The following is a 24,324-nucleotide window of genomic DNA, read 5'->3' as shown; positions in this document are numbered from 1 at the left end:
CCCAGGTGTTAAAAGGATCCGTAAACCAAACAATACAACGTATAAACAATTAAATCATATTTTATTTTCCCTCAAATTTAGGGAAGTTCTAACTTAGTATAGATATACTCTTTGGCTCAAAGTCAAAAGGCACACACAGACTTTGTAATATTATTCCGATTTTCTTCAAGTCGGTATATTTTCACATCAATGCGAACAAGTCAACCACCAAGAATAACAGGGCTCACCGTGAGACTGCCCCTGATTCCCACGACCCCTCCTACTCACACATGCACATGCTTGCACACACACTCGCACACTCAGAAGCGCAGAGTGAGGGGACGCAGAGCAGCCTTACACCACATTGGTAACAACAGTTATTTTATAGAATGAGAAAAAACATAGGTTCAGTTGACTAAGGGTCTGGAGCACAGCAAGGAGAAAGAGAAAGACTATTTGAGCATGAAAAGCCAAAAAGAGGACGCCAGTTTGGAGAAGCGCAGGAGGCAACTGATGCTTGTTGAGTGTGAACCAGGATTCACACCGAGGAGCAAAACAAGGCAAGTAAGAAATTTCTTCCTTTTTAATTTTTTATTTTTGAGTGAATGACTGCAGTGCAGCAAGCAACAGTGCACGTAACTCTGCTAAGAGCACTTTGATGGCTACATCACGCTCACACTTTGTGCCCTTCCAGCACACCCCTCTCTTTACATTAAATGTTCTGCTGCTTGGGGCTAAACAATGGCTTTGGAATGACTGCGGTAAAGTGACTTCTTTCGAGAGGGGTTGAATCATGTGCAAAGAGAAGGGGAGAAATGATGCTATATATTTAAGACCAACAGGGAACCGGATATACTTTTTGTAAATTTGGATGAGCAATTTGAATTGTCACCAAAAATAGGGAGAACTTTTTCGCCTACAGTGATCACCAGAGTCTGATTCTGCAGAAAAATGTAAGTGATTGAACAAGAACACGTAAACAGGAAATAGAAAAAAATACTTAATTCCAGTTATTAACAACAAAGTAGTATTATTGATCGATCCCACAGTTCAGTGGGAACCTTTAGTGATTCAGATGTCAGCTGTGCCACCCGTTAATTCACTGCAGGCAGTCCTGTAAATCTTTATGTTACCCTTGATTTATCCATAAAGATGCAACATACTGTATCTTGAGTCTTACTATCTGCAAAAAATAAATAAATCTCAATTAGTCAGGGATCAAGTAACAACCAATGAATAATTGAATTGCCTTTCTTGTCATTATAGAATAATGAGATGAAAATAAGAGGGCTTTTCCTTTTAGTGCAAATAAACACAAATGAAAAAAAATGAAATGTCACGACCAGAACAGAATCAGGACCCAATTGCGTAACGTTTACTACAAGTTTTATTGAAAGAAAAAGGAAGGGCTGCGCAAACGATCCGGTGCTCGCTAGACGCGGGAAGCAAGTCGCTCTCGCAATCGGATTGTGATCCGAATCTGGAAGTGGATCTTCTGTAGCGGGCGATGGCGGAAAACAGGTCGATAGCCGGGACAGGAGAGAAAAAAACGTGGTCGGGATCGGAAAAGAGTCGTAATCCAGGACGGGAGAGTAGACGTAATCGGGATCAAAACAGGTCGTAGCCGGAGACAAATGGGAGCAGAAACAGGACAGGCGGGAATCAGGGACGAAAAAGGCTTGCCTAGTACACACTGAGGTTCACAGACGGACTGACAACAGGGGATCAACAGGACTGGGTTCATATAGTGACAGGGAGCCAATCAAAAGCCGCGGCGGTTGGCGGGCACAGGTGAATCACATCAGTAATCATGACAAGAATAGTAAAATGAAAATAAGAGGGCTTTACCTTTTAGTGCAAACTAACACAAATTAAAAAAATGAAAATGTTTAAAAGGATAAAAATGGAAAAAAATAATAATAACAATAAGACACTCATATTGACAAACTAGCCTATGCCCCACAATATTTCGTCAGCAGCGAACAACCTTTAACTTGATTTTCCAATAAATGGTTAAAGCTGAAATACAGTTCAGCCAAATCTTTTAATAAATCTACTGTGAAATGAACCCAAGGATGCCATTCCTTTTTTCCTAAAAAATTTGATCTTGAATGATTAAACAAATATAATTAAATAACAAACACAGTTCTGTCCTCATAGGGTCGACCTTATTGGTAAAAATATGAGTGATCGGCGAAGGAGGGGAGAAACATTACCGTAAGGTCGTAATTGCATACCTGTCAAACTCAGCCAATTGCTCTCCTTATTAACGATTGTAATTCTTCTTATTAATAATAAACCTTACAAACACAGCGTGGCACCTATTTAATCACATCGCAAGACAGCCCATGTAGAATAAAAATGAAGATAATTTGTGTAAACGAGTTCCTTTTAGGGCAGCACGACGGCACAGTGGTAAGTGCGTATGCGGCACAGTTCTGAGGTCATGAGATCGAACCTCCTGTGTGAAGTTTGCATGTTCTCCCCGTGCCTGTGTGGGTTTCCTCCGGGCACTCCGGTTTCCTCCCTCATTCCAAAACCATGCATTTTAGGTTAATTTGCCGGTTCAAATTGTCCCTAGGTGTGAATGAGCGAGGAAATAGTCCGTCTCTGTGTGCCCTGCGATTGGTTGGCAACCAGTTCAGGGTGTCCCCTGCCCACTGCCTGAAGAGAGCTGGGATGGGCTCCAGCACCCCCGTGACCCTACTGAGGATAGGCGGTGCAGATAATGGATGGATGAATGGATGAAAGTTCCTTTTATTTACCAGATAAACAACACAAACAGTTCTTTCAGCACATTTTCTGCGTAGTTTTCTGTCTTGCAATAAATTTAGTGTTGCTTATTATACGTAGCAGTATATATTAAAAAAAATCCCGTACAAAAGTTGTGATAAGGCGTACACAATTTGAAATGATTAAAAAAAAAAAGTATAAAAATCGGGGAAAACTTTTCCTTATGTGATAAAGTTGCGACATAAATGTCATTCATGAATTTACTTAAAATTGCTGTGACATCTCACACTATTTTACTGAATTTTTTTATATATTTGAATTCCCAACAAAATTATTTCCAGTAAACCTCTCTGAATGTATCATATAAAAGATTGTAAAATTCATGAGGGACTTGCTATCGGCAGGAACTTCTGAGGTACTTCCTCTGTCCAAAAAAAGTCATCCGTGATAGTTTAAATGTTCCAGTATGAAGTACAGGATCCCGCTGTTGCGCCACAGAAGACAGGCGTCTCATTAAGTCACCACATGTCCCATTAAACCAGCTATTTCCTGTTGTGTCCTCACCAAAACCCCAAATGCCCCGAAAAACCTTCTTAAAGCTGCATACTTTGTCTTGCAGTTTGGACTAAAAGGATGACAGCCGCAAGCAGTCCTGTCAGCAGCCGCTTCTCTTCCCAGTCGTCCCTGGCGGACTGTTTCCGAACGTGCCGTCTCAGAAAAGGCGACTCGGCCCGAACCCGGCTGCACCTGCGTTCTGCACCGGGGGTGTGGCTGATGGTAGGCGTGGTAGTGGTGCTGGCGGGGATGTGTGTGGCTGTGGTCGGCTATGTGTCGGCAGCGCCGAGGCACTCGGGAGGCCGCGGTTCCACCCACGTGGACAGGATGAAACTGGCCGGGCCGGTGGTGATGGGCATCGGCTTGTTTATCTTCATTTGTGCGGCCACGCTGCTCTATGAGAACCGGGATCGGGAGCGCCACCGGCTGGAGATGTGCGATGACATGGAAGATCTGAAGGAGGATCTCGGCTGGGAGTTTTCACAAGAGCAAGCCAGCTTCAGTAGTCAGGATCAGTGGGACAGCGAGCAGGCGTGTTTTACTCTCCCTCTCTCCAATCAAGATTGGAATCTCTACACTAGTACTCTTTCGTTGACCTGTCAGTACGTTGTAGAAGACACAAACAGATCACCGATGTGTCATCTGGATGCAGAAGACAAGGCAGAGGAGGAGGGGATGTCAACACTTCTGGCTCAAGTTCTTCACCACCAAGACCCAAGTCCTCACTCGTCCACCTCCCGACTATCTGACCTTCCTGACAACTCTAGTGAGATTAACTTTCACCCACGAACCTGCCGAGCAGTTTCTAATTCCTGATCCAAGGACTGTATATTCCAAAACCAGATGTTTGTCTTGTAAGTGTTTGTAATCTTTGCTCTTAGTACATTACAGAATGCTGAGAAGTTGGACAGATCCCGCATTGGTGAGGATAAAAATAAACAAAAAAAATGTGTGATTTGTGAAGCATGTTGCCTAGTGTTAAAAGTAAGGATGTTACTTTTGTATTTTTGTGGATTTTTCTTTTCACTCATGTTGCAACAAACATCACATCACAAAATGAACGAATTGGGTTGAAGCTGGAGGCTTATAAGAGACCCATTCCCAAAATAGCTTTGGATGCTTCTTTGATCAATAATTATTTTGATTCATTCATATAGGTGCACTGTTCCAGTGACCACCAACATCAAATAATATTATCAAAAGGGAGTAAAGAAGGGAAAATTACGGAGCAAGTGTGAGAAGCATCATTTTCGTGTACCTCCGGAAGAAGACTGAGACTCGGGAAAGAAGATTTAGTCTTACTCAACACCGATACGATGCCAAAGACGAGTGAATCAGTGGATCCCAATTGTTTTACTGATCCATTTGGTTAAACAAAGATAAAATAATGAGTTGTTGATGTAAAGCTTTATAGAAGAAATGTCAACATGACAATCATATCTCAAGGGAATTGACATGAATTTAAAGACACGTGTCATCGTTAATGTTAATTATTGATTTATTTATTGTTCTTTAAAATCAATCTTTCTTGATCCACTATTTTTCCCAAATTGCACTCTATAATGATCCACTGCAGGGGTCTCAAACTCAATTCAATTGGTGGCCGCTGGGGCTTGAGTCTGCGTGAGGTTAGGCCAAATCAGGTTATCCACAAAAACAGCTCTGATAAAAAAAAGACATTCTTTTAAAAAAATCTACATAATATCTAAAAATAAAAAAAACAAAGAACTAATATGAAAATCAGTCACTATGAGCTAAATTTATATTTGAATTTCAGTTTAAGATGAAGGCCTCAAACTCTCATGTTGGGGGCTGCAAATGGCCACGGGCCAGGAATTTAAGACCCCTGATTTAATGATTCTGATTGATTTATCACTAATTTAAAGTATATTTAAGTTTGCGGCTATGCCAGTAAGAAATTATATATACATATACATTTACTGAGCCTATGGGCAGCACGGCAGCACAGTGGTTAGCGCGTGTGCGGCACTGTTCTGAGGTCATGAGATCGAACCTTCCTGTGTGGAGTTTGCATGTTATCCCCGTGCTTGTTTGGGTTTCCTCCGGGCACTCCGATTTCCTCTCACATTCCCCAAAAAACATGTATGTCAGGTTAATTGGCCGATTCAAATTGTCCCTAGGAATGAATGAGCGAGTGAGTTGTCTGTCCCTGTGTGCCCTGAGACTGGCTGGCAACCATTTCAGGGTGTCCCCTGTCCACTCCCCGAAGATAGCTAGGATGGGCTCCAGCACCCCCGCGACCCTACTGAGGATAAGCGGTGCAAAAAATGGATGGATGGATTCAGTGAGCCTTGAGCTTTTTATTTCAACAGCACTGTCCATGCTCAAAGGTTAATACCAGCAATACATATATGAAAATAGAGTGCACAATTTTCTTAGCGTAGATACTCACTTCTAAATAATATAATCCACTTTTCACAGACCTGGTAAAAATTCCTGACGTAGGTTTTTAATTGAAGGCAGCCTAAAAAGCTCTTACACACATGCTTCAAAAATTGCAGAATCTGAGTTCCACTTCAAAAAGTGTTTACGCACTTGGACTTTTACACAGAAGCCAGTGATCCCATGATTTATCATACGGATGAGCAAATCCAACACAGCAAAATAGAGGCAAGCAGAAAACTAGATTAGCTGGTAGAATACATTGGAGAAAATCTTTCAAGGTGTGAGAGAGAGAGAAGTGAGGTTACTTGTTTACTTACACCATGCGCTTGTGTTAGTTTTGATACTACAGGAATGCCTCACCTTCACAGACACGGTCTTTACAGTAGTTTTAAAGGGTTTTGTTACACTTCCTAAAATATTAAAAACAAAATCTCCTGGGTTTGCTGTTTCCATTTAACAGTAGTTTTGATAGACCAACAATGACACATTTGTCAGTTAAAAAGAAGACACACAAAATGTTGTTCCTCTCAGACCATTAAAGGACCAGAGGAAGCACACCTTCTTGTGCCACAGGCTTTGGCTTTGGTCAGACAGGGAACTGTTTAAGAGGATCAGGAAGATTAGGTGCCAAATGGGTCTGTATCTTATCTTACACATACTTTAATCCAGTCTTTATCTGAGGAAATGGTTTCTTGGTTTAAACAAGATGGCACGATAAAGCCACACTCCTCTCACTCAACACCTACAGCAGTGCTATAAATACCAGTCGCGATCTTGTATAAATTCACAATGTCCGTTGCTTAACATTCTCTTTTTTTCCTCCTCAGTGTGGTCTGGTGAGGTGTTAAAGAGTTTCAATTACAGCTCGGAGCGAAAAAGAGGATGGCATTTAAAAGGGGGAAAAATTTTCCATCAAGGTTATTGAGTTTTTCCTGACACAGCAAAAGCCATGAAAGCTTGGCTCTCTTACCATCTTGAGCTTTTCATCACTTTGATACTATGCTTTATTTAAAAATAAAGCAATTGAGCAGCTTTATGCTTCCCTTGCTTGGAACACAAATGATGGGGTTTGTTAGTCGCTTTAGGCACAGTGAATATTTTGTTCACCGCCAGAGTGTACAAGTCATTTGCATCGCTCCATGCCTCTTGTACACAGCGGAGGCTTTTGAGTGGGCAGGATATGGTGAGATGCTGAGATGCTGTGATTCTGCGAAGCGCGAAGTTGGCGAACATGCGATTGCATCTTGCAACAAGATGCCAGACCCCTTCGCACAAGTTGCTCAGAAGAATGCCGCACACCCATTATTTATTCTCAGTAACCCTATCAGACAAACGCCTAATATGTTTGTAGGACAAGCAACTGTTAGCAAATGTTTGTCCCCAGACCCTTTGTGGTGAAACGTGATTCATCAATTCAGGGCAGGGGTGTCAAAGTCAATCGGAGGGAGAAGCAAATAAAAAAATAAGCTACAAGCCAAGGGCCAAACCAATCAAATATTGAAATATTTAAAAATGACGCAGAGTCTAGTGAACCTGTACTTTTTTTAAATTTGTCTTGTCGTTTTTTTATGTCAAGAAGTTGTTGTTTCTTTGCTACCGGAAGGATAACCCTACATAGTTATATTGACCAGTCAATAACTGTTCTGGCAAAATGTCTAATACATAGGTCACTGGGTCCAACCACTTCTTCCAACCAATAATTAATTTTATTTCTGTCTGAATACTTCTCCGGGCAATCACAGATAATATGTGTGAAATCCCCCATCCTCCCACAGGTCCACCAACATAAATTGGATAGAGGGTGTGTAGATGTAACACATTTTTGCTTTCCATTCAAACTCCTTCCCTTGTTATTTGGTGTCCCTTTTTCAAAGTTTTCTCCCAATCGTTATGTTTTATCACTACATTAGCTATCATTTTCCATTTTTCCTTGACCTCCATCATATGATTACTGAGAGGCATTTGCTTAGCTATATACAATTTTGAGATAACCCCCTTTTAATTGATTGTCCCTTTGAGTATGATATTAACAATTCTCAACTTTAGTTGGCTCCTTACATATTATCCCCCATTCATCATGTCTCTGGACTCTTAGTTCTAAATATTTATAAAAATCATTTTTAGACAGGTCAAATCCTTGTTGAAGTTGTTCAAAAGATTTCATATACCGGTACATGTTTTCCAAACACTTGGGTAATCAACATGAATCCTTTTTGTGACCTTTTTTCAAATCCAACATCCATAACCCCAAGTTTAAAATCTGAGTTATTCGCTATTTTCACAGCCCTACTCATGGCTCATGATATTTTTGATTTTTTTTTGTATTGTTGAACATGCTTTAATCCATTCCTTCTGGAGTGTTAACTTCTTCCTCATCGCTACTGATATGAATGGTAAGGATTCCACAGGTGCATTCAGACAAGACCGCTGCTCCATGTACACCCATATTGTATCTTTGTCTTTAGTAATCCACAGAATAAAAGCTCTAATTTGAGCTGCCCAATAATACATTTTAAAATTGGGTAGATCCAAGTCCTCTTTTCTTTGGAAGATAAAAGTGTTTTGTGTTTAATTCTTGGTTTGTTTTTTTTGCCAAATGAATTTTGATGTCAATTTATTTAACACTTTAAATGTGGAACCCATAATCACAATAGGAAGAAACTGAAACAGAAATAATAGTCTTAGTAATAGATTTATTTTAAGGTATTTTATCTTGTTTCTCTATTAGAATAAGGAACAAAAAACATCCCTAATATAAGAAAAAAACTTTCTTGAAAAAATACTTAAAAGGACAGTGTGTATTATTTAACGCCTTCTACTAATTAAAAAAAAAAATTCAAGTCAAGTCACATTTATTTAGACAGCCCTTAATCACAAGATGTCTCTAAGGACTGCACAGGTTAAAATGACACCATCCCCTGATCTTAAACCAACATGCGGGCAAGGAAAACCTCAAAACATCAGCACTAGCAAAATAAGAAACCTTAAGAAAAGGGCCTCAAAAGTAGTAATCCCCTTTCCAGGAAAAAAAGCAGGCACCTCAGCTGCCCTTAGGGGGCACCACGTTTGAGGCCCCTGCACTACACAATACACAGACATTTAGTGGTTGGATAATACACACAAAAATACACCATCTGGTAGGCAAGACAATTATTTTATGTAAAAAAAAAGAAAAATACTATTAAAAACAAGTTTCTGATGTGCGTGTGCAAGATTTTGTTTTTGATTTTTTTTTTTGGTGCAGAGGGTGTATCTGCATGTACCCACCAGTTATATAATGTCAGATATGCAGTTTTTACACTGTATTGTTATAATAAGTGATTCATGTCCCTCCACCTCGGTATGTGTGTGTGCGTCATTTTGTGTGTGTGTGTAACCGTGTATCGGCGCAGACGGGCAGTGGGATGTAAGCCTCTTAAGTGAGCGCTGACTCAGGACGCAAGCAGTTTTGCTGCTCTGAAAAAGACACACAAGCCGAGAAAATTTTTTGACAGGGAGAAGCAACCAGCCTAAAAATGTTCATTTGACTTCGCATGCCACAGAACAATTTGGTATGATAAGGGAAAACCTTAACCATCCTCCACTGAGCGCTTAAATGTGCCATTTTTACAATGTCGCGCATGTTGAAATTGCTTAATAAACCAAAGGGGAAATTACACACAAAATTCAAACACTTACTTGTTGGACAGGTTGTTGTTTTTCAAGTACGGTACAAAGCATCTGATTAGTGCTGATTGGAAAGAAGCAGCATCACTAAATAATCCAATTAAGAAACCTCTGGTCTACTCCATTGTACTTGCATGGTAAACCACAGGAAAGGTATCCCCCTGAGCGCTGACAATGAAAGGACTCATTTTGTGTGTTTTGGCGGTCATGATCCTCAAACTTGCTCAAGGTAGGAACATTTGGAAACGGGGTATTTATATGCCCAAGTCACTTTGCTTTAATTGTAGTGACACCTGCCATGTATATCCCCTTGTTATCATACTTAAGTCGCAAGCATCCTGTTAGATACATTTATTTGAGTAAATTGACATTTGTGTTTAATCATCTTGTTTATTCATACTACAGCGACATATACCATATTACGTATTCCGAATTGAATTTAACTTTATTGGTGGAGGTCTAAAACAGAATTAGGAATGATTTATCGTATGCGATTTCAACCGTACCTAACTGTTAATTATTCTGTCCAACTTTTAACAACTTCTATAATATTTTAGGTGCATTCTGTGTTTTTGTTAAGAACATATTTTGCGTATGTTGAAAATTAGCTGTTTGTCGTTAAGTATGTGGCTTCTGCTGAGCGGTAGGTTAGTTTTCTCCAACTAACAGGATGAGGACGGATGAAGAGTTCACGCCAACTCATCTCCAAAGCTCAAGCAGCCACAATAGGCTTTTACTTAGGCTTTACGGTAAAACGTAATCTCACAAACAGAATAACAGACAATACGATATTAAAATGTGCCCACTTTGATGATATTTATAAAACGCAAATTTAAAGCAGAGTTGCGAGACGATTAGATTTAAAAAACAACTTTGCAGCCTGGTTTTCACGAGCTTTGGTTATGATGCGAAAAATGTTGAGATAGGGGGTGATGACATCCATATTTATTTTACTATATCCGAACCAACTGCTTTCTTCATGTTGGACACATGACGTACACAATCTGACATATACTTGTCTCAAAGGGGTAGGTACCAAACACATCAAGTATTTCAATAAAAACAAAAGAAAAAAAAAACTATGTTTATGAAGGTGCCAATTAGGTCGTTAGAATGTACTGTACTTTGTGGAATACTTACTAAAATTATTCTAAGATTAATGTGTTTTAGTTTTATGAGTGGTTTACATAATGTCCAAACTTCACTGGAATTAGGTTTTGCATTTGTACAGATAAACATTCCTCCAAAATAAATGCCTTGTGCTCTTCACACTTGAGTGAGAAAGCTATATATGGAGGAAATACTTTGAAATCCTGGGAAAACCCCAAATTATTTCTATCTTGCAGCTTCGTCTATCATATGCACAAACAGTGCCAAAAACCAACCATGATGAATGCAGCTTGGGACTTTTGAAGTCAATTCCTGACAGCAGATCAATTATCTTGTGCATTTTTGGAAGGGGGTTGATGCCAGCCGTTTTGTGTTTAGTCCAGGAATTGTCTGGTCATTAAAACAGGCTGTTGCTCTAACTCCCGAAGCTATCTCTGAACAACACAAATCACCTCAACAAATTCCAGATTGCTGCACGGAGAATAGACAAAAAATATCTCTTAAATACTCAAGAAAGAAAAGAAGCTCATCATTTTGGTTTCATGTCCAACAACAGAATGACTCAAGGCCTTGTAATTTTTAATCTTGTTTATAAATAGATTTAGATGAAAAATACACATCATTGTCAAAAATTAAAATGTGGCTATGATTTTTATTCCATCCCAAAAATGTTGTTGTTGAAGAGTGAACTTGACAGTTTTTATCAGCATATAAATTATATATATTAGAACATAAGAGTAATCGTGTACATGTAGCAGTGGGCGACATGTGAAAGTGAATCATCAGACAACAATACCTTTGTGTGCTCAGGTGACAAAGAGCAGCAGGAGCAGATAATGTGGGAGGCACGGTTTGAGGACGAGGAGGATCCGCTGCAGTGTTTCCGATGCGACCTGGGCTTCTGGGACGCATGCTACACCACAGAAACCAATTGCAGCCGAGGGGAACAATGCTTCACGGGCCGCGGGATGGCAGGTGCGTAACATGTATAGGTCTTCTGTAGAAAGACAAATTAAACATGAGTTCAATATTCTTGACGCCTTTTTATGTTCATATACTTGTGCGATATTGGTCTTCACTAGTAAAACAATTTAGTATCGGTAATGTTTTTTAATAACCTTTTTTTCCCCAAACTTGTACAGCAGCAAGACAACTTTCACATAGTAGAGCACATATTTCTAGAGGGTAAAACTGCATATGTGTTTATATTTTGGTTTACATGTAGGGAAGCAAACCACTACCCTAAAAAACAGCCTGGTAAGGGATGGGTGCAGTCAGGCTGTACTTGCCCAAGACACACCACAGGAAGTGGTGCTCCTACGATCCTAGCGGTAAATGGGTCTGTGAACCGTGAACTGCTAGTAAAGCTCTAGGAAATTTCACTCCTAGTACTAGTAACACGCAGATAGAGATAATCAATTATAGGAGAGATTTGTCTCACTGGTAACATGCACTTCTCCAAGCAGAGCTATTATTAATACATTTTTTTGTAGATACACTTAATTTTATTATTTGAAAATATTAACTTACTAGTCAAAGAAATTAGTGCACTATCAAACACATTGTAATTTGGACCAGGAGCATACTTACCATTTTTTTATACTTGACCTGCTAATGGGCAGATTCAGTTGGGGTGATGTGATCATGTAAGGAAATGATTCGAATCCACAGAAGTGGAAAATGTGAGAGGAAAACGTATTTTTCAAGACAACAATTTTTTAACCCTCTTGAATGGAGACACTGAAAGGGTGTGGACAAAAATAGAAAGAGTGAGATGGTGTATTAAGTTGATTCATGTCCATATTAAATACTGTAAACTATTGAAGATGATTAAGTGTTCAAATAGATAATTTTATTGATCATTTCATATATATTATGTAGCTCAAAATGTGAGGATCCTTTCAATCAAATACCATTTAGTTGAACTTTAAACATTCCAAATCTTTGCAATTGGTTATACAACGATAAGGGCCAAAAATTACCTCTGAGCAGAACAGCAAGAAAATCACATAAATAATTGAATGGTTTTCTATTAAATTGTAATATCAAACAAAAGCATGTCTCAAAGCTTTTTCTCCCTCAGTGGACGTCCTGGATGTAAAGATGCTCGGCTGTGTGAAAACAGAGGAGTGTAATGTGGAGAGCACTATGGATCTCTTTGCCAACAACACCGTCTTCGTCATGACAAAACACTGCTGTGATACTCCCTTCTGCAATGCTGCATTGAAACCTAAAGCAGACACACATTGGTGCATATTTGTAGCATTTTTGATGTCCTGGCACATTGCGAAGGTCCCAACACACTGAGAAGCCAACGTGCTACCAATAGAAGGTGAAAAAACGGACTGCGTCATTTCAGTGAGGATGACAAATCATTAATGGCATGATTTTTACATTGTTTGTTGTAAAGAAATGAACAATTTTCAATGATTCTTTTGTCTTACTTTAGTCAATGACGACTTTATCAGGGCCTTTCTAAAATCCGAAAAAAGGTTGAGTGACAATAAAAGACATTTTTCGGGGCTTCAAGTTTTGTGAGCTTTTATTATAACATTACCTAACCCTCCTAAACTTTATGTACATTTGACTGACCGAAGAATATGAAAAATCGTTTTTTCTCTGCCGACATCTAGTGGCTTAAAGAAAGGATTGCAGCCTCAGTGAGTTCATTCGTCAAGTACCTGCATATCTTAGACGTGCTCAAATAAACTCTTTGTTTTTTCATCTTATTTTGGGTTTGGGATGGTGTATGGACTGTATTTGAAACAGGCCTGTTCTTACTTTTGCCATTTTCATGCTACACTAACAAAAAACTGCAATGACCAATCCCACCCCTCTTCACCCCTTTTCTTCTACATAATGTGTTGCACGTCCCAAAACATCGTTGCTTAGAGTAAGATAAAAGCAGATAGGCACAGACTCAACTCAATTGGGTATTGTGATATAATAATATTCAACTTTTTGGGCAAACCGCAAACGACCCAATTTTAATGACTCAAGGTAATGCAATTGAAAACATGTGTTTAGCACAAATATAAACTCTGTTTAACAAACACCAAATAAACAGTAACTACAAAATTACAGAAAATATTGAACTCTTGTCTACTGCACTATCAATATTCGGAACCTTATCTGGGGATGTCACAAGAAAACTCAGGTGTTCTGGGGCTCCCCAGCTGAGAGCAGAACCTCCTCTTTTAGGAAGCGTTGCAGATCCAGATTATCGTCATCGAGGTCCAGGCTCATAAATTTCCTTACCATGGTCCTATATCTGTCAAGTGGATACCCTGATGTGTAATACGGAACCCATTATGTTGTACAAATACTTGGACAAACCTATTTGCCTGCTCATCTGATGACACAATGTCGACACTTTTTATGGCTTTTCCTGTCCTGTACAGCTCCGACACCTCCACTCCTCTCTCTACAAGGTTGTCAGGGAGGCCAGCCAGCCTCGCCACATTGGCAGCATAACTGGACTGGCAGATGCCTTGCTTCAATTGGTAGAGAAATACCAGCTCATCCCCATCAACTGCTGTCTCAAGTGTCTGAAACACAACACACCTCCACACACTCAAGGTGAAAGCAACCATTAGACTTGTGGGTGCTTCTTTTATTCCACAAAGCTTTGATTTATCTGGGTAGCATAAAACACTGAAATGCTCCAGGCTGCAGATTTAATATATTTCAGTGAGCACATATGGCTATACCAGAAGGGAGAGCAGGTTGGATGTGGGTAAGATACCCAGCTGCAGCAAACTATGAAAGTTAGTAGCCAGGAGGATGTGAGGAACATCTGCTGGAGCTTTCTTCAGCCAGTGAGAGATTGTGGCAGCCAGCAACGACAAGCCATCCACCTATGAAGAGTTTAGTGAAATCAAATTTCTGGTTAAAACCATTACAAGAAGCCTAAAGTGCTTGAATGAAAATGGATGGATAGATAACGGCAGAAACATGTGATTTGAACTGAGAAAAGCGCTTCTCAGTTTACACCATTGTAACGTTTTATCTTCACTAATCTGCAACCACCATTATGCATCCATTTATCTACATTACAATGCATGAATGTAATATAATCAAAAAGTCAAATTAAATAATGTGGTCATTTAGATCTGCAAATATTAAGGAATAAATGTTACCCCTGATGTAGGGTAAAGCTCCAGCTTTAGCACTTGACGGTAATAAAGCGTCAAACTCCAATTTGTGTAGGTCGAGTACATTCTTTTATACAAAATGATCTCCTTCATGCTTTATTGCAGATTTACAAACAAAAAACAAAAAAAACAGCTCATCTTCATCATGAGCGAATATATTCCAGTAAACTTTATCAGAGAATGTTCCAATGTCTCAAGCAAAAAATAAAATATTGAGACCATAAATATTTCATTTTTTATACTGCACCGTATTAAAAAAAATCGAAACATTATTTTTGATAACCCCCAACCCCCATTTTAATGTATTGTCGAAAAACTAATTTATTGCAATAGAGACTTTTTCTTGAATAACGTTACTTTTAAAATATTTTGAATTATGGCTTCTCACAAGCAAAACAGAAGCTTGGATGTAGCTTTTTTTCTTTATTTTTCTTTCTACCAAAAAGAACAAATCTAATACAGATTTTTATTTATGTAATCGAGTGGAGAATTCACGCAACACTTTATTGGAGAAGTATAACAGAATATTCCTATTTGGGAATGTGTAGTGAGTAGTGACCTATAAGGATAAGAATTTAGTGAATGGATGTATGTATAAATGTTAATGCGTGATTGTATTCTATGACAAACATATTAATCTTGCTAATTAGAAACGTGTTCTACATCATAAATTTGATTCAACTCTTGCATTGCACCTCACTAGTGTGCAATCAGTATGTAATGTTGCAATTTCTGTGAAACACATTTCAAGCCAAAGCTCTATATTGATTAATGCATGTTAGACGTCCTCATGAAGATATGCCCCCGTTCATGTAGCCTAACAGATTTCTTTTTCCTTACGGTGTTTGTCCCTTTTCCAAATTCATCGATGAGGACTAATGAGTTTCCTGTGCTGTTGTTGAGCGTTTGGGACATCTGGAAAATGAAAAATAAAACGATTAATCTGTTGCTCCGTTGTGTGGGTGTGTTAGTGAGCTGTAAAAATATTTTGACAGATGGAGAGTGGGCGCAGAACAGCTAGATGACAGATGTACCAGAATTATTTTTCATACACACATCATAGCAGTATAGAAGAGTCAGTGTCTGCATACCAACCTGGTTAAGGTCAATCATAAAGGTGCTGAGGCCCACAGACACCGACTCCCTTCCAGGCATGGAGGTAAATATTGCATCCACAAGGCTTATTTCCGCACTTTTGGCTGGCACATCGGAGCCAATGAGAGCCATGAACACAATTAGACCAACCTAGTAACACATATCAACAAATTACGTACAGAAAAACAGTAGTCTAAACATACAAATCTGTAGTTCAGAAGAAGACCTTTCATCGTGTTTGTAAATGTACAGATAAAATCCTGATAGGTTTTAAATGATTCCAGAAACTGGGTTATCAACAGAAATTCTTTTTCGGAATCTCTGTTGTGACGAAGTGGTGACTCATAAATGTAAGGCAGCTAGATCAACAAGAAAACCTCTGCTCTGATAACATTGCATACTGTATCCCTTCTAATCGCAAACATATATCAACAGAAGTTGATTTCTTTTTTTTTTTATGTGTTGTTGTATTACATTGTCTGTTTATGTACCAAAAATGTTACATGCATAAATATATACCTGCTTGAGGTAGATGCTCTTTCCAGATGAGTTGGGCCCAGTAATAATCTTGATTCGACCCTGTGACTCAAAGCTCTCAAACGAGTTGGCAACAAACATAGGAGAACATACTTCCAAAAGTGGGTGTCTAGGGAGTAAAATACCAGCAATCCCCTCACAACCCTATTATGCAAAGCTTTTATTATGTATGAAAAGTCCCAACCTGCCCTGATTGATAGAAATGGTTTTGCGCCTGACCAGCTTTGGAGCGGTATAGCCATATTCCTGGGAGGCTTTGCTTAATGCCATCAGACAATCCAGCTCTGCAGCAAGGTCCAGAACCTTTACAATGTGAAAAATCTCGGATGAGAAATAGTTTTTGTACTTAGGCAGTTGAATGCATTAACATTATTTTATTCAGCCTCAATGGCGGACTTGTTTCCACTTCTTGTAAACTGAAAATTACCTGACAATAGCTCAGGTTCAGATAACAATTACAGCTCACCTGTGATTGGTTGTTACCTTAAGTGTGAGCAATTGTGATGTAAATTCCAGTTTACAGCAAGTGACTTGGTCACCCATAAGATGGGTAAAAACAGGTTGTCAATATTGCTGTTTAATTCAACCTTATACAGGGCATCACTTCTCTCCAGGATGGCATTCTGAAGTTGATTCATTATAGTTGTCTCCATGTCTGATAAAAGAGGTGGTTTACTGAACAACAAGCATCTCATCAGAGTTTTAGATTTTTTTGGAGCACGTAAACAACCTCTAATGTCACAGTGCAAATCTCCCAAAAGGCAGTCGAGCTCCTTGGTCCTCTGGCTTCGGTAGTGCAGGCAATTCTCTGACAGAAACTAGCACACACCACATGCATGGGAACACAAGCACTACATAATTGAGTGAACGTACTTTTGAAATAAACATCGTAAGTCAGCTGTTTTCAGCTGGAGCCTAAACATCTGTCATTCATTAATTGATGTCTTAACTCACAGAAATTATTTGCTTCTTTGTGTCACTCTAGATTCTCCCAACCAATAAATTGCAAAAGAAACGTCCTTGGAAGTTTTCCAATTTACCCATTAGACACGGAGATAATAAGTGATGAGTCTACATTAAGACTTTGTGGAAAAGATTACTTAGTATAGTGTATTGAAACAATTGGGCAACATACAGTTTCACCCTACTTTACTCCTCTGCTGTCAAAACATTTGCACTGTAGGTAAATAATGCCAGTTATGAAAATACAGTGAATTCTGGCAATCAAAAAAATCTCTGTGGCATTACTGTATCACAATGGCAGCGAATCAAAGAGTTCAGGACATCCAGACATTCTTACATTCCTCCAAAAAATATTCAATTTTAAATTATTTGTTCTCATTAATGTTGTATGTGAGCTTGAGTCTATTTGAAAAATAGCTTAGGTAATGTTAAACTCACCATAAACTCAAGTCCTTCTAACTCAAAGTCTTCTTTCTCCACCATGCTCGGCAGCCGTGGGAAAGAGACAAGAAACCCGATCTAGAGTGACAGGCCTCAATGAGTCACCACATGTCTGTGTATTTTGCCTTGTGCACTGCATATGCATCATATAAGCGAAGATAATAGAAATTAGCGTTTTAAAACAAATTTGACCAGAGGAATGTAGATGACACAGCAGGACGGAATCCTGGCATCGAGGAATTCTAGCTCTCTTCTAGCAACATCCGTCAGGAAATCAGACAAGCCAGCCATCTTCCTTTTCTCTGATGTAATATAGCAGGATACGGTTGATTCATGATGCTTAACGCCAAAGGTTGGGGGAAAACAAGTTTTTAGGTGAGCTACTACATGAGGTTATACTCACTTTCATCGATTGCCGGATCTACATTTGGTTTGATGGTGAAGCGATTCTCATCTACGCTCGCCTCAAAGTCCACCTGCATGACAGTAAAAAAAAGCATTAGGCTGATTTGTACAACTTTAACAAAGAAAAATCACTTTGGGCACCACACGGCTGATGAGAGAGGCGATGTGGTGGAGGTCACCAGATATGCCTTCGCTGATATCCCGGAAGAGCTGAATGGACTGAGGAAGATGACGTACTGTGTCCCTGACATGAACAGCACTGTACACAGTCTGAAAACATCACAACCAGATCCGCTCAGTACAATACAAACCTTCATTATCAGTGAGCCATGCAAGGTGATTGTACCTTGTACAAACTCTGCCAGTCCGTCACTTTGGTGTGTGAGAGAGACATCCTGTGCAGAAGAGTCTACAACCCACCATTTTATGATGCACCATCAAAAAAACGATAACAGATGTAGCAATAAAATGGTAGTGTTAGTCATGAGTACCGGAATGTTTCTAATGTTACGTAGTGACGTGCGCAATGTGTTGAGGGAGTCAGAATTCCTTGGTGATGTGAAAAAGCGGATCACTTCCTGTCTCCGCTGCAACACGGTGAGGTCCACTGTTGGACGCAGGAACCACTGACTGGGTGAAAGAGGACTTAATGGTACTTGAAAAATAGTTACATGTAGATAATTGAGTTACAAATTACTTCCACATTCATGTATATTCCGTTTAAAATGAGGAAATTCACAATGGCATTAGTGCATGGAGTTTTAGATGTTACAACTTTGCACTAACGCATATTGCACTAATACGATCCCAAAACTGTAGATAGATAGATAGATACTTTATGTAACTGTACTGTACTTTATGTACTGTATGTAACATTCTACATGTCCACATTTCTTGTGTTAATAATGTGTAAATTATAACCTTATCTTCTTTGTTCCTTTATCTTTTTTGTTTTCTTTTATCCTCACTGTTAAATGTGATACTGGAGTGCCTTGTCCAATTTCGTTGTCACCATATGCTCAACCCATTTTGTAACAATGACAATAAAGGTATACAGTAAGACCTCGGTTGTCGCGGTTAATGGGGACCAAAACCACCCGCGATAAGTGAAAATCTGCGAAGTAGCGGCGCAAAAAAAAAAAAAGATAAAAAATAAAAATAATAATTAACCATTACAGACTGCGAAGCTCTGAAGCCGCGAACGTCGAACCACGAAGTAGCGAGGTCCCATTGTATTCTATTCTATTCTATACCATAGATGAGTGTTGTACACTACCTTGACAAATTCAGACAAGTCACAAGAATACATGTTTTCAGAGTTTTTCTTAAAACATATATAGACCTGATGATTTGAAATAACTGAATATAGTCTTCAGTGGTTTCTAATTTTTTTATCCATGTATCATTGGAGATTCTCACCGTAGGAGTCTGGATCCAAACTTGCTAGTGCAGCAATTCAGTATTCCTACAAAGTAGGAATGTGCAATATTTGGATATGCAGTGACATTCTGATAACCTTGGCCAGAAAATATCCTGATTTTGTTGATAATGTACCATAAAGACTGAATCCTTCTTTTTCACCCGAATTAAGCTTATACACTGATGGGTGGATCTCAGATTTGAAGATCTGCAGAACACTGAGACAAAAATAACGTTCAAGTATAGATATGTGACATATCAGACTGATTGTGTCAAACAATGATAGAATATTGATTCAATAAACACATCAAATGGTTTTACGGTGGAAACACAAATAAAAATTACAGAAATATGATTGAAATAGTCATTGCTTTTTCATAACTTTAACAGAAATTAACACAGGTGTCCTTGGCAATGTTTTTTGTGGTCTAAACGGAGTATTTTGGGTAAAAGAAAAACCTAACAAAACAATGTCCACCTTTTTATCCCTTTCTCGGAATGGCCATTTTGAGAGGTGGCCTTGCGTGAAGATAACATTATGTAGCTAATTGTTCAGCTTTTGTCCAATTATTGCTCAGCGTGGGAATGCATGTGAACCAGAATTTATTGTTAGCTGGACCTTGGCAACATCAACGTCATCAACACCTTTGTCAAATTAGCTGCCTCCAGTGAAAGATAAAAAAGGTGAATTTTCTTGATAAGTTCGTCTACAAACACAGTATTCATCAAATTGCCAATTAGACAAGTAGTGGGCATTACAATATATAATTAATAAGATAAATATTTGGGTTGGCTTCCACTTAAACAAATACAAACCACTTTCAGCTAGTTTCCGGCTATCTGTTGGCCAAATGTAGGACAAGTAAGGCCACTTACCTGAATGATTCCTTATCAATGTACACCACACCTTTGCTGTATTGGGGAACATAAATAACAATTGTCATCAAAGAAAATGTGTGCTTTGGTGTGTGCCAATTTAAGTATGGTTTACAGTGTGTAGGCACTGAAGCGTAGGATAGGAACAGCAACACTGTGGTCTTCAAGCTCAACTCCCACTCTCCTCATGTCCAGGCATTTAAAGAGAGCGCCAATTGACCGCAGCTATGTCCATCAAACCAATACGTACACACAAGAAAACGTGAAAAAAATACATGAGTGCTATGAAACTGGCACTTAACATACCAGCATGGCACATTAGCAACTGGCTCACCATGAGGGGCGAGTCAAAGGAAATACAGGAGGAAAGATAGGCCAACTTGTCTTTTTCTGAGATAGAGGGTGGGAGGAAAGGCAGATGAGCTGCAAGCAGCCTCGTCTTACTGAGTTCCAGACCTGTCACATTAAAATTCAAATGCCAATTGCACATTTGATGCAAATGTACAAAGAACAAAACAAAGAAAAGATCAATTTCTGACGCAATATAACACACATAGAAATTTGTTATTCATGGCCATCAATGATGTATAATGTGTGTGAAATATTCATTTTTGTCCATTAGCAGGCACAATTTATGCAAGTGATATACAGCATTGTTCATATAACATTATTCCTGGAAATTAAAGAAACCCTGCGTGTTACAGGTTAGATATCCTCTAACCAACATGCCCATGGGGACAATTCTAAATCCACAAGTTAGTACCGTATGTTGTGGCTATGTTAAATGCATTGGTTAACAACACTTTTCTATTTTTTGGCTAATGCATGCCCAGGGATCTAAGTTGTTCCTGAAAATGATTGGCATTTTTATTGAATTTTATCTTAAATGATGCCATCAGATATAAGGCTTGTTCGCAGTCATGATCATTGATTTTTGCAATCCGGAGATGGAATAAGAGCTTGCTCTGTCCACTCCACGCATCGGCCCGGTATTGCAGTACCTCCGGGAACGGTGCATTCGCAATGATCGCAGCAAGGCTTTAAGGCTAGGACCTTAGCTTGGCCTTTTGGCTGAGAGTAAGAGTCCCGGCTCCTAGGCTTTGCAGTGTATTATGAACTGACCGATAACGGATAATGGATAATGAATAAAGAAGACAGAACAATAACCCTTAAAAAATCCCCCCTCCTGAAAATGATTGGAAACATTTTTCGTGCATGTTATCCATGGCGCTTTGAAACAATCATTGCAAAATGCAAAAGTTTACAAAAACATTTTTTAATAATTCCCGAGTTGTCGTAAACAAAAAGAATAGAAGTGCATCTCACCAAAGTTCAGATACGGATAAATAACCACCTCTGGTTTGTAGTTCGGGTTAGAACCTAGAAAAAATGTAATGAGAATCAACATGTCAGGTTTTAGAAGTTGTTGTGCAAAAGCATCTCTTATCCTTTATCACTCTTGCGGGCCTCCAATGCCAAGCTTTAGTGTGCTCCATATCGTCCCTTGACCCAGTTACTGTTCGTTTGGTACTAGTGCCAAGAACACGACAAGCTGGCTGGCACATTCTTTATCTGAAAACTTTCTTCCTTTATGGGCTTACCAAGTTGAATCAAGAAGCGGGTCATGCAGCGCTCCTGCTTTGCACTGGTGATAATCACTTGAGGACAAATCTCCTGAAGGACTAAATCGTTGAATTGAAATGAGAAAATATGGATTATTTGGACACAAGTCAATCGTTTCAACCACCCACTTTTTCAGTTTTACCTTATTCAATGCATGGCATTTCATACAAAATTACATTACCATTTACAAGTACTAGTAGAAGCAGTTGAATAAATGTGACAATCTGTGAAGCCCTTTGAGACTCTTCGTGATTTAGGGCTATACAAATAAAAATGACTTGACTTGACTTGACTTGACTTGACATTTATCTGTTTTAATTTCTTGCATTAGTGTCATTTTTGGTGTGTTTGACCTAATGCTGAAAATCCTTTTAAACAGTAATGTCAGTTATGAAAAAATGTGAGAAAGTCAACCCAAATGATTTTGTAACAAAATTATGTTAAGTGGGCCACAGCTAGTCTAATATTGGGTTTGTAAAATATGAATTAACAAGCTAAAGACACCTCTTTTTAGTCTCCCCTGGAAGCAGCTATTATGCGAAAATGTTGTCGCGATATGGCAAGTATAAGAACCAATTACAGATTACCTACTTTCTGAAATGAATAAAATGGGTGGATATTGCTTGTTACCCCATACTGGACAACATTATTCTTTAGACTTTTAGAAGTTAGGGGAATTAAATTTCTTCCTCCACATCTTCATTTAACATCTGGTTGTGACAGGTTAACCAAGCGCCGGATCGGAGCAGTTCCGCTGAGATTTTTATTAAACAGAAACTGAACATTTTGGGCAATTTGAGGTACAGAACAAGGTTGTATGGTTTATAAATGTGCTATCAAAATGGCTGACGATCACTTACACGAGGAAGGCGGGCAACGACAAAATCAAAACTTTCTACTTTACACAAGCCTGTCTACACAGAGTCTGGAAAGTGCTGCTAGAACTTAAAGAGGTCTCATAACTATAAACGAAAATCGTCACTTGAAACAATGTAGAGACTAAATAACAACTGAATGGATGGATATATCAAGACATATCGTGATTATATCAAGAAGTACATGATTACACTCAAATTTATAAATAATTATGAAATACATTAGCTAAATAAGTAAGGAGATATAAATGACTAAAATAATGAAATGATATGAATGAAGAACTCGTTCAATCACAACTTAATACGCACGGACACATTTTAATATTACAACAAGGTCAATACAACATTTTTTTCGGAAATATTTTGGGTTGACTTCCACTTTAAGGCTAATGGAATACGAATAATACAGAAAAACATAACAACAACAATCAAATTACGGTAAGTATATGCCCCCTTGCAGGCCAGTCTGATTATTCATACAAAAAAAGTAACTTATTTAAATGGTGAATGGGTTGGATTTTCTGCTCTTTAAATATTGCAGGTATTTGCCTCAAATTTAATTTAAGTAATTTTAGTCTCACAATTTGACTTAAGATTCAAGGTTGTCTTTATTGTTATTAAAATAAAATTGTGATGGAATTTTCTTTGGAACCCTGGTGTACATTGTTTATGCAAGAAGTTTGGAACAGCCTACAATAAAATATATCTAAGAGAATATTTAAATTAATTTATTTATAAATTGGAAAGAGATTTGATCTTTAAAATATGGATCGTGTGTACCTCTGGCCAACAGGTGTAGCTCGTGGTTATCTGGCGTATCCACCATGTAATGGATGGTTGAATCCTTTCTGTCATAGAAACAGAGGCCAACTTGGCCTTGTTGTACCAGGACGCTCATTAAAATCTAGGGAGAATACATGTAAAGTTAAGAACTACTTTATTTTAATTTAAAAGTTATTGAGCGTTATGAATTTAGAGAAAAACCTCCGATGAATCCTCCTCTTCCTCTGTTGAAGGAAAGACGGGTCCTATTGCCGCTCTTAACTCTTCCATTGAAACAGGAAGAAAGTTTTGGCTAACAGTCAAGATAATAAAGCCGGAAAGTAATTAGTAAAGAAATTCCAACCGCAAAAATGCCTACTCAGAAAATAATTTTGGAAAATACCAAACGACTTAAATGGTTAAATTGTATTTTTTTGTTTTAATTAAGTACGTCACATTCCTGGGAAAAGCTAAACATACAAGTGTTACGTAAGCTAACAGCTAATATGTGATTGTGACAGATACGAACTGCTTTACGACTATAATCTCTATTGTCATGGCAACAATGTCAGTCACCACTAGGCGCATAAATCATCCAGGTAAAAAACATGATAAATCAAAATAACAGAAGGTTCTTGTTCCATTTTTAGAGAATAAAAAAATAACCCCCGCCCCCCCAAAAAAAACGAAATTTAACAGAAACAATTATTTAAATGTGACAAAAA

General features: G+C 38.5%; 3 protein-coding genes and 1 pseudogene across 8 annotated transcripts; 3 read left to right on the top strand and 1 right to left on the bottom strand.

The window, feature by feature from the left end:
- Positions 1 to 311: 311 nt before the first annotated feature.
- LOC148372566 (uncharacterized) lies at positions 312 to 4,230 on the top strand. 2 transcript variants are annotated; one of them, XM_088327180.1, is made up of 2 exons: positions 312 to 539; positions 3,332 to 4,230. In XM_088327180.1, the coding sequence occupies exon 2, from the start codon at positions 3,346 to 3,348 to the stop codon at positions 4,081 to 4,083; it is 738 nt and encodes a 245-aa protein (XP_088183306.1). In that variant the 5' UTR covers positions 312 to 539; positions 3,332 to 3,345; the 3' UTR covers positions 4,084 to 4,230. The 2 variants fall into 2 exon arrangements, with proteins under 2 accessions (XP_088183306.1, XP_088183307.1); XM_088327181.1 differs by having other exon boundaries at positions 312 to 543.
- msh5 (mutS homolog 5) lies at positions 2,803 to 24,138 on the bottom strand. Of its 5 annotated transcripts, XM_088327178.1 has the most exons (26): positions 23,822 to 24,137; positions 23,618 to 23,741; positions 21,941 to 22,021; positions 21,666 to 21,719; positions 20,674 to 20,795; positions 20,455 to 20,564; positions 20,340 to 20,375; positions 19,599 to 19,681; positions 19,464 to 19,509; positions 18,536 to 18,674; positions 18,391 to 18,453; positions 18,186 to 18,314; positions 18,043 to 18,115; positions 17,832 to 17,941; positions 17,637 to 17,717; positions 16,966 to 17,053; positions 16,823 to 16,890; positions 16,420 to 16,538; positions 16,218 to 16,344; positions 15,699 to 15,848; positions 15,444 to 15,518; positions 14,160 to 14,306; positions 13,786 to 13,997; positions 13,577 to 13,720; positions 11,246 to 11,446; positions 8,489 to 9,129 (listed from the first exon to the last, which is right to left on the bottom strand). In XM_088327178.1, the coding sequence occupies exons 1-24, from the start codon at positions 23,888 to 23,890 to the stop codon at positions 13,603 to 13,605; spliced, it is 2,424 nt and encodes an 807-aa protein (XP_088183304.1). In that variant the 5' UTR covers positions 23,891 to 24,137; the 3' UTR covers positions 8,489 to 9,129; positions 11,246 to 11,446; positions 13,577 to 13,602. The 5 variants fall into 5 exon arrangements, with proteins under 5 accessions (XP_088183302.1, XP_088183304.1, XP_088183305.1 ...); XM_088327176.1 differs by lacking the exon at positions 8,489 to 9,129 and adding an exon at positions 2,803 to 3,909 and having other exon boundaries at positions 11,246 to 13,720; positions 23,822 to 24,136; XM_088327179.1 differs by lacking the exon at positions 13,577 to 13,720 and having other exon boundaries at positions 23,822 to 24,138.
- On the top strand, positions 9,430 to 12,978 carry LOC148372565 (sperm acrosome membrane-associated protein 4-like). The gene is made up of 3 exons (XM_088327183.1): positions 9,430 to 9,568; positions 11,260 to 11,424; positions 12,533 to 12,978. The coding sequence occupies exons 1-3, from the start codon at positions 9,514 to 9,516 to the stop codon at positions 12,754 to 12,756; spliced, it is 444 nt and encodes a 147-aa protein (XP_088183309.1). The 5' UTR covers positions 9,430 to 9,513; the 3' UTR covers positions 12,757 to 12,978.
- LOC148372564 (U2 spliceosomal RNA) lies at positions 21,203 to 21,362 on the top strand (annotated as a pseudogene).
- Positions 24,139 to 24,324: the final 186 nt, after the last annotated feature.

This window comes from Urocampus carinirostris, chromosome 2, assembly GCF_059441175.1.
Source record: "Urocampus carinirostris isolate Australia breed hairy pipefish chromosome 2, RoL_Ucar_1.0, whole genome shotgun sequence".
Taxonomy (NCBI): Eukaryota; Metazoa; Chordata; class Actinopteri; order Syngnathiformes; family Syngnathidae; genus Urocampus; species Urocampus carinirostris.
The sequence above is the reverse complement of the archived record's forward strand: the minus strand, read 5'-3'. Positions and strand labels throughout refer to the sequence as shown.